The following is a 16655-nucleotide window of genomic DNA, read 5'->3' on the forward strand; positions in this document are numbered from 1 at the left end:
CGTTGATTCCCTTCACGTCCAACTGCTCTATATTCTTGAACCAACATATCTATCTGCCAACGTGAGCACCAACGCGGCTAGCCATCTGTCTTTGTATGGTACATGGCATACATATTTCCTGATCAGTTGACTACCACGTCCCCTCTCACATTCGTCCGTTTGCCGCAGGGAATATTGTTCGAGCCAGCGTTGGTTCACGTCTTATTACCCTTGAGACGCATGTTTATCCTCTTTCTTCCGTCAGCCTCGTCCAAACATCAACCACAGTCACTGCCTTGCTGAACGCCTTTCCGTCTTCCGTCATAGGTTTAGTTGCTAAGCCTCAACATATTGGTTGCCAGAACCAGACGTGTCCAGCTAGCGAGCCATGGCCTCCTCTTCTGCCACTCCTAATAACCATTCAGGCTCTTTCTCGACGCGGGCTGCCAGGACTACTCATCAGGAGCCCGAGCCGGTCGTATCTTCTTCGTACGAAAATCCCCAGCAACCGGTACAGGATTTCAATTTCAACTCGGATCACCATAGGACACCACATCTACTTCTAGCAGCGCCGGTGGCCCTCGATAGATTCCAATCTCAGTTTGCCAGTGGCTTCACCAGAGCGGTTAATGTCGACCGTGGGGCAAGTGCCGACGTCACGACAGACTGTACAACCCGCAACCAGTCACCATTGCGTGCGTATCTTTCCCCGGGGTACTCGAGTGTGCATAGTCCATCCATGGCAAGTGATGGCATGTATGAGCACTCCCAAGACTCGAACAGGGCTTGGCTGATGACACCAACAAGAGACATCGAAGGAAACACTCCCAACTGCACTGCAACTCCGGCACCTTCGAGAAGGGCCGGAGATAGTAGCGAGGCATTGCTTCCTGGCTTCGACTCTTCAACCTCCGAAACTACGACAACGAGTTGGTTATCGCATCCATCAAGTACACAACAGCCGGGGCAGATAAACTATCACTCCACGGGAGACCAGTCCATCAACAGCATGGCAACCATGCCGCCACAGCAGTCCCAGGGCGTCCCATTGCATTACCATCTCTCCAACTTCCCAGAGCACCCTACTCCAAACTTGCTATTTGGAAACACGACCAATTTCGCGGAAAGCCCCGTACCGAACGAAGCTCCCTCATTTGACAATCATAGTTTCGATGGCCCTGCAGCTCGGTTCCGCGAGTCTCATGCCAACATGTACACCATCAACAGCGGCACAGACGGACATTTGGTAACAGGTACCGTTGTCGCTACGGCCCTTGGACAACCCCATGACCCCGATAGAAAGCCTATGCAGTGCAAGTCTTGCAAATTTATCATTGCAGATGCAGCAGAGGAGAAGATGCATGACCTGCAATGTGAGCGGATTCCTTGTTTGTTCCAATTTGCCGGATGTAGATCCAGGTGCAAAGGGAAGAACGAATGGAAACGACACATCAGAACACAGCACTTGCTAGAAGAAGCATTTGTGTGTCCATCGTGCGAGTCCAAGGTGTTCAACCGCAAAGATCTCTTCAAGCAGCATTACATCCGGATGCACTGCACCAAAGAGGAGGCCGAAGCACTGAGGAAGAGGCAGTGTTCCACGGTGTTCCAAAAGAAACTTGAAGAGTTGCAGTTGCAAGCCGTTCGTGCAGATCAACCTGCACACCCAAGGGCAGACCATTGCTTCATGATGGGCTGCCAAACCACGTTCGCCGAGGAAGACTCCTGGGGAAAATGTTTGGAACACGTCGCCAAACATCAGGAGGCTGTAATGAGAGGCAAGGAAGAGATACGCGATTTCCAATTCACAGAGGAGCAACTACGTTACTTTCAGGATGTTGGGGCTCTGGCTCGCAAACCAGACGGCGAATGGGTTCTTGGTCGGCAGTCTGACGGAGAGAGGGCTCGGACAAACAAGAAGAAGAATCCGAAACCACAAACTGACGCCCGGCCAGGAAGGTCTGCGGTTTCAAAATCTCAGCGTTACCGGCAACGGTAGCGAAAGCGGATGGAATGATGGAGGCGAGAAGGCTTAATGAGCGTTGGAGTGGCCTTGGAGGATTGCCCGACCTGGGTTTTGTTCAACTAGAGTTTTCTTTTTCTTTTGTTCCTAATGATTCTAATGTTTATATGTACGAAACAAATGTCAAACCAAACGTCTCAACTTTAAGCGTCATCTTCTCCATCTGTCTTACTTAGCAACAAGGGAATCATCCTTCCATTACAGCAATGTACCTCATCTTCCATAAGCAGTCTTCATAAGCAGGAGTTTCGGACGGATAGAATATAAAAAGTCAAACCAGAGCAAAACGTCTCTACAAACACAATATGATCAACGACCAGGTCATCAACACATCTTCAGCGAACATAGCATTTACAATACCAGTCTCACCCACAACACAAAAACGCGTCATCTCAAACCTCGCCGTGCTCCCAAGTCAAAATCTGCACCTCTTTCCCCATCAGCAGCCTCCTGCAGATCGTCCCAAAGCCCCGGGACCATAACCATAACCATACCCCCTGACTGCCCCCAAACCCAACCCAACCCAACGCAGCTCATCCCGTAAACCCCAGCACATATCCCATCAACGTCGCCTACGCCCGAATCCAGCCCCCAATGTACTCCGTACCGAAAAACAATACGACGCCTTCCCTACACGTGGCGTCGCATCTCGAGCAGAATGAGGACTGTTGGACCGAGACATGGAAAGACGGTGTATGCACATATGGAGGTCTCGCTTTGTCTTTAGTCAATAAGTTCCCCGATGATGAGGGTACTCCTGAGACCTGGAGCGGACTTTCGGGCACTTTTTATCGGTACCTGTATTTGACGCGTCCTCTCAGTACGAAATCCGCAAGTCGCCGAGAGGGCTGCCCGTTAGGGTTTCAGGGGATGTGTAACAGTAAGCGTAAACAACCCGATGCGATTGGGGAGACATGCATGAAGATCGGGCAAGTGTTTGCTTGTACTCCCTCCACGTACTCGAATAGGTTCAATCTGTACAAATGGATAGAGTAGGGTCAATATAGGGCGTCTGCATATCTGCCAACATTCTAGAATACTGTCGTCATACGGTATATCGCAGGGGTTAATGCTGTGCAACACCTCAATGAGTGAATCATGGTTGGTTGTCTTGAGTGTCTAAGTTGGCGACGACATACGGTAGCTAAAAATGACATATTCCAGACAAAACAGCGGCCACCCTCCCGAGATTAACGTCATCCACCGACTAAAACAAGACAAAGAAAAACGAAACTGTACCTAGTGCGGCTGGCTTTCTCTTGAGCAAACTGACTGTAGCAATTACCCCCTTCAATTAATTAACACGGCGTTAAATATATACCCATAAAAAATCCATGCCAATGTATCAAGCCTAAGTGCTTCCATAGTGTCGACAATGAGCTTCAATAACAACAGGGTTGGCTCATGAGATAATAATAAAGCGGAAAAAGCGATGATGATGTCTGCTCCTCATTCTGCCTGATCCTATTTGTAGCCAACATGTTGCAAAGTGAATTCTGTTCTTATAAGGCCTCCGCGGGACTGAAAGTTTCGATACTATAGTGGCTGGCCTGTTTAAGCTTGGGATAATGAGACATTTAATATAATGGAATATTTCATCGGAAAAAGAAACATGAGTTGACAACCACGGTAGATATAATCGGACAGTTCAACTTGCCGAAGGCCAACGTCAATTGAACTGAATGCCTGGCTCATCACCACGACCAGTCTTGTCAGCAACAATTGAATAGTTCCAGGCAGTGTATGCTGAATGTAGTGACAGACGTTGTGCTGAATCAATTTCAGTTCAAGGGGCTTGTTTTACTTTTGATCCATTGCGCTGAGCTCGTCGCTGTTGTCTGAGCTTGCAAGCCATGGCGTAGCCTGGCTCTGTCGCCTTTCTCCATTCAACCCAAGCCTCGTACTCCTGTTGATCCCTTGGATTGGGTTGTTTCGGCTTCGGGACTCGGCGCGGCAGAGAGTTTGTTGCTGGGTTCATGGTGGAAGCACCACTAGGATTCGGCACACCCATCTTGGTGGACGAAGAAATGGCAGAAAATCCGTGAAATAAAGGGTTCTGTACCGAGCGAGGCTCATAAGTATCTGCCACAGGCACTTTGCCATAATCGGAGAGGCTTGAACCTGGGAAACAACTCGGCCAGGTTCCCGTCTGCCCCGTCACGGGTTTATAGGCGTCTTGAACGAGTGGAATCAATCCCAATATAGCGGTAGTCGAATCTGGGAATGGCTGAAAAAGGAGAGGAATACTTGGAGTATTCAAAGTCGATACCGGCAATGTTCCAGTGGTAGAGCCAAATTGACTGACGGGGACCACCGGCACTTTATGCTGAGCTTCAGGAGAAGGCGACTCGCGCGATGAATCACCACCTATCTGCTCTTCATTTGAGATGTCAAACGAAAGCAACGCTGGACGCCGCGCCTTTCCTTGCTTCCTCGCACCACTTTGCGAAAATGATAGGAACTCTCTGGCCTTTGGATTTAGCGTATTACTTTTCTCCATCGCCTCGCCATTACCAGAGTCTGTGGAATGGTCTTCTCGTTGGGATCCAGATCTGGGCCAGTACCCAACTGCAAAGTCCGATGCAGTATGAACCCGCCTTCTGGTTTCGTGTGTTGGCTGGCTTTTCTCAGTCGTGAGTGCCGCCTGTGGAAGCTCAGCTTGACTGTCTTGCCGGATGGAATCATGTTCATATCCGCTGTCACGGCTCAGTTCAACCGATTTCTTGTCTTGCGGCCCGGACCCATTTAGCCGTTTTATTAGCTTTTGAAACGCAATATCCTTTTGTTCCAAAGCATATTTCTGATCCTCTGAAATATTTGAAGTCCTTTGGTCTTGAATGTCATGATCGATATTGAAGTCCTGGTGACTACCCGAGGATAGTGAAAACCCGGAGTCCTTTGAATCAACTCTAAATGACCTGAAATTGCCACTTTTTGTATCTGTGTGGGAATTGCTTTGCTCTGAAAGACCGGACTTCTGTTGCGATTCATCATGGCTACGGATGGACGACCCGCAGCCCTTTTGTGGTGTGGGCTCGGTTGCGTTCAGAGCGGCTATCAGTTGATACCCTTGACTTTCATCTGGCGTTAGAGTATGTTGTCGCGATATCATCTGAATAAATCCATCGTCAATGCTTTCGTCACCAGAGGATACCCTGGTCAAAATGCACCTTGGGTTTCCATGGTGGGAGTCTTGGCTGCCTCTCACGCCAAACAAGTCAAGCCTGCGCCGTCCCACCCCTTGATCATACAATCTGGTGTGTTCTACTACGTCAAAGAAATGACTGTTAGATCCTTGATTCACTGGTAAGCTATCGTACTGGCACCATCTTGAATTGTCGTTGTTAGCGTAGTGGTTAGGCTCGGCCGAGCGTCCAAACTCGACTTGGGGGTGTCGAAGCAGCTCTTCAGGGCCGGTGTTTAGTGCATAAGATTGGAAAGATGAGGCTTTTTGACATGATACGAGCGTAGAAAGAGTATCGTGATGGTTCTGCGCTTCCGCATGCTTCCGCGTCGTCATTGTCGGGCTCCCTAGATCATCAGGGGGGCGTCTACTTCGCCAGTTTGGATTATTAAGCGGTTCGTTGAATTCAAGTCCAATACTTTGGCCAACGGGAAGGTCTTTTCTTGACTTCATGCCACCATTGCCTGTCTTTTGCGATTTATTGGTACCAGAAACAACATGCCCACTTGAGGTTTGGCGAGGTCCTGTTTTCTTGATGGTGCAAGACGTGAGACCAACCATCTTTGGTGAAAGAATCAGCATAGTCCTATTCATGGAATCACTTGGAGCACATACTATGACAGGGTCGTAGATGGTTCAGCAGCTACCAAAAAATAAGGAGTTTTTGTTGCACATATAGCGGGCTTGTAAGTACAAGCCTGCAGGGTAGTCTTTGGTCAAAAGGTTCGATCTCTTCTTCGTGGCTGCAGCAAACGCAGTAAAAATAGGCAGTTGTTGATCAAACCGGCATAGGTTTCGGAAATTAGAGGTATTGTGAGTTGTGAGGTGATTGTCCGAGGTTGACCAGCTGAACGAGGTAAGACTGCTGGCCAGTATGCCGGTATGAGATCCAGCCCAGCCAATTCCGGATTGAACAGTAGATTAAAACGTCAGTGCCCCGAGCCGTTTAATTTTGAGATGCCAGGACTGCCAACAGACGATGACTGTTGATCTGCGGCCGCAAACGAAAAGTGAGCTGACTGACAGGGGGATCGAGGCAAGCGATGCGTGAGCTTCGATTTTCATCCGGGTGGAAAAAGGGTAGAAACTAGTGTCGCTACTGTGACCAAATTTCACAGTGTTGCAAAAATTGAGTCCAATAGAGGTACAATCCAAAAAAAAGTGACAGAGAGTGGGAGAGACGCTCTGGATGCACAAAAGAGTTCTCTGCCGAGTAGCCAAAGAAGAGTGATGAGGAAGTGAGAAAGAGGTGAGGAGGACCTCAGCAGGCGACGGGTAGATCGGTTGCCGAGCAGGCAGGCATAGAGAAGGCAATCACGAAAATAAGAAAGAGCAAACAAGCTAGAAAGAAAGCGCAGCATAGTCTTTCTTTCTTATTGATCGCGCGTCTACTTCGAAATCTAGTAAGGGAAACTTCACACTGCGCTGTCCATCCATCCACACAATGAAATGACTGAATCTACACTGGCTGCAGCTTTACGTAGCAAGATATGACGCTAGTAGATTTGAAATATGTCCTGAAATAAACATGTGCCAACCATATTCGCTGGCAAAATCGCTGACGTGTCCGGCAAGTAGAAAGCGGCAAACTGATGGAAACTCCGGTTGAGAGAAAAACCAAATTAACTGCCAACTTGACAAACCATCAAAATCTAGCCCTGGATGGCTTGCCCACTCATGTAGGCCGTGAAAGATTTCTACACGACATGTTAGAAAAATACTACCAACGCATCTTGGGCTACAAAACAGAAGAAGCATACCGGATTTCGCGTCTGGATGAAGATGGTTCCAGGACCCGTAAATTTGCAAACTAGTCCTTCTGCCGAAGCCATGTTGGAAATGATACCACCAGAGGCAACGCGTTCAAGAACATATTTGGTGTTCCACGCCACAAGGTGACCATTGTCGACAATGTACTTTTCACCATCTACAAGCTGCGAATGGATTAGCATACGTCAAAAGAGAATACTCACTCGGTGCAACGCTCACATCTTTACGGATAATAGCACCAAAACTAGTGAGCCACATGATGCCCGTGCCGCTCAATCTGTACACAAACAGCCCTTCTCCACTAAATATGGCTTTCCCCAAGCCTTGTCTTTTGTGCTCCTTGATGACTCCCTGGGTGGCGGCAAGGAACGCGTCGTGACCAATAACCCAACTCTCCTGGCCGTTCAGGCGAATGCTGGTGATGTCTCCCAGCATGGGAGGAGCAAGCAGAAGCTCACCAGGGCCGATGTACCTGGATGTGGACATTTCGGTGCCGGTAATCATCTTCTTCATACTGAATTTTAGTTCGCCTCTGAGTGTGATGGTCGGAGACATGCCAATCATGACACCTGCCAAAATGATTAGATGGGAATCGTGAGTAACACAACGAGTCTACGGGCTTCGTACCAGGTTTCGCTTGCAGCGGGCAGCCTATCGCCAGCTGAATGGTCAGGATTGTGTTGCAATCACGATGGCTGATGCGGTAGCTTCCGCCATTGAAAGTTCCCACATCATCAACTACGGCACCTGCGCCAACAAAGTGACCAGCAGGTGGTGCCCCAGCCGATAAATTGGTAGGATCACTTGTATCTAATGGCTCTTGCACTTGCCCGCCCTTTTCAGGCGGATAAGGGGCGTCGCTCTCAGGGAAAGGCGGTGGTGGCTCAAATGCGGGCGACTCTTGTTGCTTTGGAGGCTCACTCGTCGAGGCCGGCCTCACAGCCAACGAGGCAGCCGGCTGTTGGTATTGAGGTTGCGGGACAGGTGACGAAGCTGTTGGAGGAGGGGGATATTGCTGGGGGGGAGCATGCTGATGAATCTGAGGTGATGGTGTTTGCTGAGGTGGTGGAGGATAATGTTGGGTGCTATGTTGCTGAGATAGCTGAGGTGACGGGGTATGGTGAGGAGGAGGGGGGTAGTTCAACTGCTGTCCTGGGGAGGCCTGGGGAGGCGGAGGGTAGTTGACAGCGTGACCAGGCGAACTCTGAGGTGGCGGAGGGTAGAACTGTGTTCGGCTTGCGGGAGGCGATGTTGGTGGCGGAAGGTATTGTGTCTGTTGTTGTTGTTGCTGCTGCTGCTGCTGCTGCGGCGGCGACTGTTGATACTGCGACTGCGGTGGCCCTGGCGGTCAGTTAGAGACAACCATGATCCATAATTGCAATATCAAGAACTGGGTCAATCTAACCTCCAGGTCCGGATCCCGGGGGAGCTGTTCCCACCAAAGTATTTGTCAGTGACGACGCTTGACATGGTGCGAAAGAGGTTCGGCTTACGAGGATAATACTGCTGCTGAGCAGACATGATTCTGATTCAAACTGCGTGTTTCAGGCAGCAACCTAAAGTTACAAAACCGATGATCACTTTGCGATTACAATGCCACTGCGTATGTGATGGCTTTGGCCCTAGAGCTTCCAACACTTCTGTGGACGGTGTGATGGTTGTTGGACGTTTGGTCGGATCGAAACGAGTCGGTCGAGGTGAGTGAGTCGTGAGTCGTGAGTCGTGAGCCGTGAGCCGTGAGGTTCGCGGACTGCCCCGCACTCGCACACTTGCACAAGCCCAAACCAGACCAGGCCGGACTGTATGTTGGTCGGGTTCAATGTTCCTGGCGTTTGACACAGCACGGAACTGTCGAGGTTAACGAACGATGACCAGCCTCCTAATTTCGAATGACGGAAAGAGCAGAATAACGCCTGAGAAGGGGTTGAGGGACGTTAGTTGGGAGCATGGTCTTTTTGCGCGGATCCGAGCTTGAGACTAAGGCAGCCTTGAGGGGCATGGAGTAGCCATCATTCATATGAGAAGTCAACAAGTCTGGTTATGTGCATGGTTATGTTTGACATGAGCAGACCTGCGGACTGCACAGTACTGTACTGTACTTACTGTACTGTAATCAATTACATGTAGCTTCCGAGCTCTGCACCACGAATGTCGGCCGTTTTAGCCAACGTCGGCCCAATCCTGACTGGTTCAGGAACCCGTAAACGCCTTTGGCCACCAACAGATATTCCCCGCAGAAGCTTGGATTTACGTCGCTTGCCAAGCCAGTATTTGCGCAGCATTCGCTCAAAATGGCACGCCCCCAATATCAAGGGGTTGGACGGGACCAACTCCATTGGCGGGCCGAGCTCAGGTTAGCGCTGTGGTGGATCTGGTGTGCCATGGAGCCGCCGTGGAGCATCATATCATGTCGTTTGGTGAGGTGAGGTGGTTGAGCCTCGCCTGCCTGGCCTGGCTATCCCTCGCTCGTCCATCAGCATGGCCTGAGCTTCTCGGTTCTTGTTCTCTCTTCCCTCAGGGTCCGGGTGTCTGGTGCTTCTGCGTCTGTCTGTGTGTCTGTTTCTGTTTCTTCTTCTTCTGCTTCTGTGGGAGGCCTGTGCCTGTGCCTGCGTCTGTGCTTGCGCCTGTGCCCCTGCCAGTGTTCGTACTCGACTTGAGTCTTCTGTCTGCCTGGGGTCTGAGGTGTCCATCTGTCATATTCAAGCACTTGCACCAAAATGTTTCATTTTGATCCTGGCGCTTAAGCATCTCTCGGGCTGATCATCCAGATTGGCTCGATGCAAATGGTCGCGGTCTTGCAAATCCCCGCGGTTAGCCAGACAAGGCTGCCACGATTATGAAACTGAGCTTGTCGTGATAGGCGCCTTGTGTACGCCAGACTCTATTTGTCCTTCGATGCTACTGTACTGTACCAGACGGGAAAGAAATAGGCTTAGAGAGCGGGCATGGGAACGTGCTGCTGGTGGCTTGCCCCGAGAATAGGCAGAATCATTTCTTTCCTGATTCTGGTGCGAAATGTTGAAGCCCGGCCGGGCATCAGATTGACTGTGCTTTCACTGATGGAGGAGTGGATATGAATATAACATCAATGGCGTGCTCCGTGTTGTGTGCTGTCTCGCGCCACTCAAGAAAATGTCTCTCTGTAACCATCTTCGAGATGACGGGGACTGCATTATAGCCCGCCACCACTTTTCGACCTAGGCATGGATTGCAGGACAATACAGCATGAATACATTTCGTCCGCCATCGAGGCCTTAGAATCCAGATCAGGCCGTCAAAGTATCTCAGAAATGAACAGTCTTCTGTGCGAGTACTGCGGCACACAGTACCATACTGGACGCACCAGGAGCAGTAAGTATGTGGAATGTATCTGACTGCTCTCTACTCCGTAAACCTTGTATCAACATCGGCTTGGTCTCGATTCCGAATGCAGAGCTCTGGGTGGCCATGCTGATCCGTCGAGGTAGCCTCTCCATCACGCTTCTGGCTCTTGCAACTCACAATGAGTTTCAGTCTTGTTCTCATAACTTGTGAGAGCTCACTGTCTTGTGCTTCCACCAGGTCAACACACGAGTTGTACAGAGCACTATGCGCACTACGAACAACAGAAGGGTAAACCCATGAGGCCCACCGCACTAATTTCACATTCATCATGTCGCAAGCGTCATGATGCCATCCAAGCCTTCAAAAAGAGAGATAGTTCTTCAAACTTGGAGATTTGTTTGATCAGAAAGGCGAGGTAGTAGAGGGCAAGCCGTATCCTCTGCAGGCTTGGGGTATCTAAACTGACACATTGCGACCATTTCCCAACTAGGCCTTTGGCGAGGCTGGCTGTGTGTTTTGCGGGTAGAGTGGAGCTGCAAAATGGCTCTACTATTCAGTATTGTAAAACTTGAAGTCATGATCATGCCAGACTGTTTCTCCGCAGGCATCGCCGAACCGGCTCTTCGTGGCACGCAGCTACCAACGGGAGTGATGAACCCTGTGCATGAGTACTTAGATGGGGCAACTTGACTTCAGGAAGATGCGCAATTTGCACAGAGACATGATAAGTCTTGCTCGGGGAGCTCGGCAAAGCTCTCACAAAACCTGCTGCTGATGACAAGCCACAGCCACCGGTTCTGTAATGAGTTCAACAGGTTTTGTTGTTAGGTTCCAGTGAATCCAACAACCATTCCCGTGCTTGCAGCTATTGGCATGGATGTTGATGTTATTCTCCTTGATGACCTGGGAGTGGCTATTCTGTCAGCGTTCCAGACAGTGACCCCTGGCAAACGCCAAGCCCACTGCAATCCTGGACCAGATGTCTGGTGTGCTTTGCTCTTTACTCAGGGCAGAAACGAGATTCTGCAATAGACAATAGCTTGTTTCCAGAGCAGCCACGAAAGAATTATGAGCATGTTGGACAACCTTCTCATAGAAAATTTATACATGAGGCATGACCTTAAGCTACCCTGGTATTGAGTAAGGTGGAAGGGGTGTGTGTGGTCGGCAAACAATCCAATCTTGACCATGATATTTTCTCTTGGGAGTTTGAGCTGTTGGCCTTGACGACAAGCTGCGACGTGTACGTTGCAAATCGCCCCTCGTGAGTAGGCCGTGTTGCCCCTTTTGTTAATGTATCATTTTTGATCTTCGTACGGCTGCAATACCTTGAAGATCGTCGACGGGACATTATGTTTGAAACCTGTCGAAACGGTGAAGGATTGTGTGTTGATTTTGAAAAACCGGAAAGCAGCCAGTAGTGGTGTTCCATTAGCATATTCTGCTCAAATCATGGCTGGGTTTATCATCTTGCCACTTTTGCGCAGCGTTCTGGGCTCACTTCAACCCTGAGCCTCTGCCCCAAGCCCGACAACCAATACGTTGTTCGTGGTGGTACCATCGACCGACAGTGTGGCCAATGTTGAGACAAAGACGACGTGATGACCCAGACACTTGGAGGTTGATGCATGGTAGTAGATATTGATTGGGCGAATCAACACAGTTCGGGAAAATTGGCTTTCCAAGTCCGCTTCCGTTAAAATATGCTCATCTCCAAAAAAAATTATGGTTTGTTTGGGTAGTGTTTGGGCAGTAGCAGTAAACGGAGCTACTATGCCGGCTTGTTCTGATCTTTTGTTGGCGCTGAGGGCCAGGTGGCGCTGGCCACCTCGTCTCTTGGAAGTGTCTCGCCCCACGGATGTTGCCAGGTGTTGATGACAATAGTGCCGGGATATGGGCACGGAGAGGCGAAGTTCAGGAACAAATTATTCAACAAACAGTTTGAACAATTGGCGGCAAGAATCCGTATCTGGGCGGCACTGCTGGCCTGTCCATTGTGCACCGGGACCTGGACCAGCACCTCAGCTACAGGTCAGGGTTGGTACCTGGCAAAACCCGGTCGGTGGTGCAATCTGCTGCATGATCAATAAGGTGCAGAGTTCGCATACCTAGGTATGTATGTATCGTCGATATCCCACGGAAGGCAGGCAAACTATGACAGGGCCAAGGCCTTGGGCCCGAGCTAGTAGCAAGCCATGCAGAAGGACATGTGGCTTATGAGAATGGCTTGGATCGGTGGCCAAGATGGCATCCACAGGACACGCGGTTTGTGCAGTAGCCAGATGGGAGTTGACGTGAAAAGAAGAAGGAAAAAAAAAAAGGGCCAACGCCCGCGCTATGGGAAAAGCAATCATTGATGCCGCTGCGGCAAATTTCTGTAGATTTGGGCCCGAGTTGAATCCACGTGTCCATGGACAAGGCAGGAAACGTTGAGGATTGCCGATGGACGGCTCTTCGAGAGAAGTGGAGGTACATGTAGTTGCGCCAGGCCAATGGAGGTGTTGCAATGAAGGGCGTCCGCCTTGAAGACGACGAGATAATCAAGCCTAGGCTAAGGATCGATTGAAACGGAAGGAGCTATGGACCGAACCGCTTGCCGCACTTTAGCTTGCGGGTGGGATGAGGGAAGACGGAGGAAAGAACGCTTTGTGCAACATTCCCCACATCATGAGACTGCCAAATTCCTCGAGTCGGCCGAGTTGCGACAGAGTCAACTTAATTGTAAAAACTACTCGGCAGGCTCCAGGAAGTAGTTCGACGTAAGTGGGTGCGCATCGATAGTATCTGGATTGCATCACGAAACACCGACGCGCACAACGAGAGCAAGGTTGCCTTGTGCGCGCTCACTTCATATCCGAAGGCTCTTGCTATGATCGGAACCCAACGTTTTGAAAGAAGCGCGACTGCTTCCCAAGGAATTGTCTCGTTCAATAGTGTGTAACACCAATGACAACGTCTTGCAGTTATATGTCCTGCTGCAACCAGCAATAGCGTTTCGATTTTGAGTATAGCGCGAGTGGTGAAAGCCAATGTTTGTCTCCTCTTCATCCACCAACCCTTTGTCTCATGCGTGTGGTCGGGTGTTTTATCACGTTCTCACCAGGAGAATGGGCCTCACCTGGATCGAAGCCAAGGTGGCTCCCCCAGTCCGTGGCCCGATGACATCGGCAATGTTACTCAGGAGCTGCCAAGTTGCTGATATCTGACGGTTTAGATGCCATCGGGTGGTTGTCCCGCATGAAATGATGTTACCCGATGGTGGTTATTGCAAGCCATTGCAAGATTGTGTGGTCCAGAGTCGGGAAGGCGCTGGCTGGCAAAGGCTTGCGTAATCGGCAAATATATCAGGCAGACGATGACCATGATATCTAGGCTGCTAAATGTTGTGACCGTGCTGATAATTCGTAATGCTTCATCATAACCATCAAGTAAATGCGTAGTTATGAGATGGTTGACGGTCCACAGGAATCCTGGGAGGCGTGTCAAACCAACACAAAGTGGAACTTGAAGCCGACTGTATTGCCATTCGTTGTGAAGCATACCTGGACCAATGACGATTTTTGGATCAGTAGGGCTTTCTTTTGACCAACGACAACCGCAAAGTATGCCTCTGTAGACGGTAATTAAATTGGATATATATTCCAGCAGCACTGGGCCGAACTGAACTGCTCGACTGGGAGCCGAGCAACCGCTTCATATCATGACCTCTCCAGCCATAGAGCGAGGAGGAGTACCTAGGTAGGGAGAAGCACTACGCAGTTGTAAGCATGGCTGAATCAAGACTACCGTTCCATGTTCGCCCGTGTTGGTCATCCCTGCTCAAGTGTTCAGAGAGTTGAAACTTGGCTGTGTGTCCAACCAGCTTGCCAGTCTATGTCAGCCGGAACCCGCATGGTTCGTACCAGTACCACGTATTGCAAGATGTAGCCCGATCAGGCCTCCAGGTTTGCCATTCTCTGCAAGGCAACTGTTCCTCGGGTCTCGAACCAGATGCAGCATCCGTGTCTGGTGCTTGGTCGGCGTCATGGATATGGATAGGGAGCAACAGAAAATCATAACGGCTTTCGTCGTGTACCTTGACCTGGGATTATTCCAAGTTGGCATAGTACGGGGCGCACTAGCTACGCCAGTGGCCCAATCCTTCTCTCAATCCATCCCGACCTTCCAATGATCAATGTCAAGCATGTACTCCGTACTCCTTACAATGGCAATGGTGCCGGACGGCGGCGCAAATGGGGCATCCTCTCACCGGATGGTGGGTGACCAGCATCTTGTCAAGGAGACGGCGCAGATTGGTCCAGTCCCGATGAGGCTTCTCTGTTGTTTCGCTGCTTCGCTGCTTGTTCGCCATCCATCCACACCATCAGCAACCCGGTCCAGTCCAAAGAGACTCTAATGTCTCCAAGAAAGTCGACCCTGGTTGATGTCTGTGCCACCAACGACTGACCTGGTCTTCGACTGGTCCATCCAATGCAGCCACTCCACATGGTACCAATATCTGGTCAGTTGGCGTCGGAGCAGCTCTGTGATGGCTGCGAGCTTCTGGGCCGATGCCCATTTCGAGAGCCCGTGGACATGGTCATGGTAGCAATGCCCCCAAACGATGGATGGGTTTGGGGTCATGTCTGGTCTGGTGCCGTCTGGTGCCATGCAATGCAGGCTCGTGGTTCGTTCTGCAATCCTCAGGGAAAGGGAAACATGAAGCAGCCATCCGGGGACTTTGCAGCTGGACTAGTTCGCCCCAGTTGAGGGAACATGGAAAAGCCCACGGCGACTTTTGCAGACATTTGATGGAACCATCGACGGTTTTTAGCGTCGCCTTCTTCCCGTGCCTCGCTGAAAGGGTGTCTAGCCCAGAAAACTGTCTTCATATTAGTACTGTAGCGTCGCCCGCCGGGACCAAAGTGTCAACTGGTCATTTGAAGTCTGGTCTGGTTGCTTGGAACCGAAGCTGTCCGGGGCTGGCCTCTCTCCCTTCCTTCAAGTTGAAGAGAACCACCCAACCTTGAGCTGACAACACTCATTTCAACACCAACAACATAACTCGTCTACGCCATCACAGTCGCCAACCATTTTTGTCAGAGGACCCTTTTGGTTAACTTTGTCTTCATTTGTCGCCTCCCAGCCGCGTCTACAACCGCGCATTTTTGATGGGTTCCATAATCGTCGACTCCAGTCCGCCCTGACATGACGACGAGCAGACTCGTCATTCCTTCAGCCGATTACGACCACAATCCTCGCCACGCACCATCGCCGACTGCCTTCTCATGTCGCCTCGACGATTGTTATGGAACACCGAGATCTTTGGCCGGGCCGGGAACCCGAACCCGAACCCGAGCCTGAGCACCTAGGACATCTACCAACAACCCAGCACGTCGAGCTCCCTGCGCGCCAGCTTCCGTCATCTTCCACTCTACCAATACCTTATACTCTACCAATATCTGATAGACGATGCATAGAACTCGGGGCAATATCGGACTCGCGAAGACCAAATCTTTACCTCCGCCAAAGATGGACACAGCCCATAGAATCCCTTGTGCAACGACTGAGAAACCATTCGCTGAGGTCTCGGGGCAGCTACGCTGATGCTCGATCCGACTCTACCAATATGCCGGTTTTGCGGCACCACGGGAGAATATTCCGAGCGTTACGACGGAGCGACCATGACTTGATGGATTTCGACCAACATCAGGATGTAGTGAGGATACCGCCGACATTAGTCAAGGCACCTGCTGAGACACCGCCGTTGGGCAATCAGACACCGTCCAGTGCTTCGAGCACTCTCACACACTATCATCAATTCCAGGCAGCAGCACTACAGCCGGAAAGTCAAGTACCACCAACTACAGCTCACATTACCTCAATGCGAATAATTACGGAGGTTGCTGAGACCCACAGTCACGGCCCCCTGGTTGAGGTTGATTCAAAACCTGATCTGGGTTGTGACGATCTCGACCTCGATGAAGGGTACGGCGATGGAACTGACGACTTTGCATGGACAAACGATGGCCGCAGTCTCATTCAGAGTCTTGCCAACCATGCTCGGAAGAGTGGAGCTTTAAAGTACAGAACATCTGCAGAGGCTGCGATGGAGTGCTCTCAAATTGTGCACAAGGTTCCTCGGATGCGGAGGCGGCGACACAAGAAGAACCAGACAAGACTCCGAGCATCCTCTACAGCAAGCACCTGCGCATTTGACAGCCAAAACTTCACCTCCAGTATTGGTGTCAATGAAAGGGTCCAATTGGATTCCTGAGACAGTACCGTACAACTCTACATGACTTTATATACCCCAGCCCCCTTGGGCATTCACAACTCTTGTCGTTATTACCACCCTGAACCCCATGATGGTCTATTGTAGGCGACATGATGGAC

At 50.5% G+C, this 16655-nt stretch overlaps 5 protein-coding genes across 5 annotated transcripts; 3 read left to right on the forward strand and 2 right to left on the reverse strand.

The window, feature by feature from the left end:
- Positions 1–367: 367 nt before the first annotated feature.
- VFPPC_07225 (zinc finger domain-containing protein) lies at positions 368–1978 on the forward strand (the record flags this gene model as incomplete). The annotated part of the gene is made up of 1 exon (XM_018286123.1): positions 368–1978. One exon carries the CDS (start codon positions 368–370, stop codon positions 1976–1978), a length of 1611 nt encoding a protein of 536 aa, XP_018139796.1.
- A 1810-nt stretch (positions 1979–3788) lies between these two features.
- VFPPC_07226 (hypothetical protein) lies at positions 3789–5747 on the reverse strand (the record flags this gene model as incomplete). Its single annotated transcript, XM_018286124.1, has 1 exon — positions 3789–5747. One exon carries the CDS (start codon positions 5745–5747, stop codon positions 3789–3791), a length of 1959 nt encoding a protein of 652 aa, XP_018139795.1.
- Positions 5748–6838: 1091 nt separating this feature from the next.
- Positions 6839–8477, reverse strand: VFPPC_07227 (hypothetical protein; the record flags this gene model as incomplete). Its single annotated transcript, XM_018286125.1, has 6 exons — positions 6839–6883; positions 6947–7120; positions 7176–7525; positions 7584–8297; positions 8362–8385; positions 8450–8477. 6 exons carry the CDS (start codon positions 8475–8477, stop codon positions 6839–6841), a joined length of 1335 nt encoding a protein of 444 aa, XP_018139794.1.
- Positions 8478–13712: 5235 nt separating this feature from the next.
- VFPPC_07228 (hypothetical protein) lies at positions 13713–13865 on the forward strand (the record flags this gene model as incomplete). Its single annotated transcript, XM_022428549.1, has 1 exon — positions 13713–13865. One exon carries the CDS (start codon positions 13713–13715, stop codon positions 13863–13865), a length of 153 nt encoding a protein of 50 aa, XP_022284164.1.
- A 1702-nt stretch (positions 13866–15567) lies between these two features.
- VFPPC_14187 (hypothetical protein) lies at positions 15568–16536 on the forward strand (the record flags this gene model as incomplete). Its single annotated transcript, XM_018291957.1, has 1 exon — positions 15568–16536. The coding sequence occupies one exon, from the start codon at positions 15568–15570 to the stop codon at positions 16534–16536; it is 969 nt and encodes a 322-aa protein (XP_018139792.1).
- Positions 16537–16655: the final 119 nt, after the last annotated feature.

This window comes from Pochonia chlamydosporia, chromosome 7, assembly GCF_001653235.2.
Source record: "Pochonia chlamydosporia 170 chromosome 7, whole genome shotgun sequence".
NCBI lineage: Eukaryota > Fungi > Ascomycota > Sordariomycetes > Hypocreales > Clavicipitaceae > Pochonia > Pochonia chlamydosporia.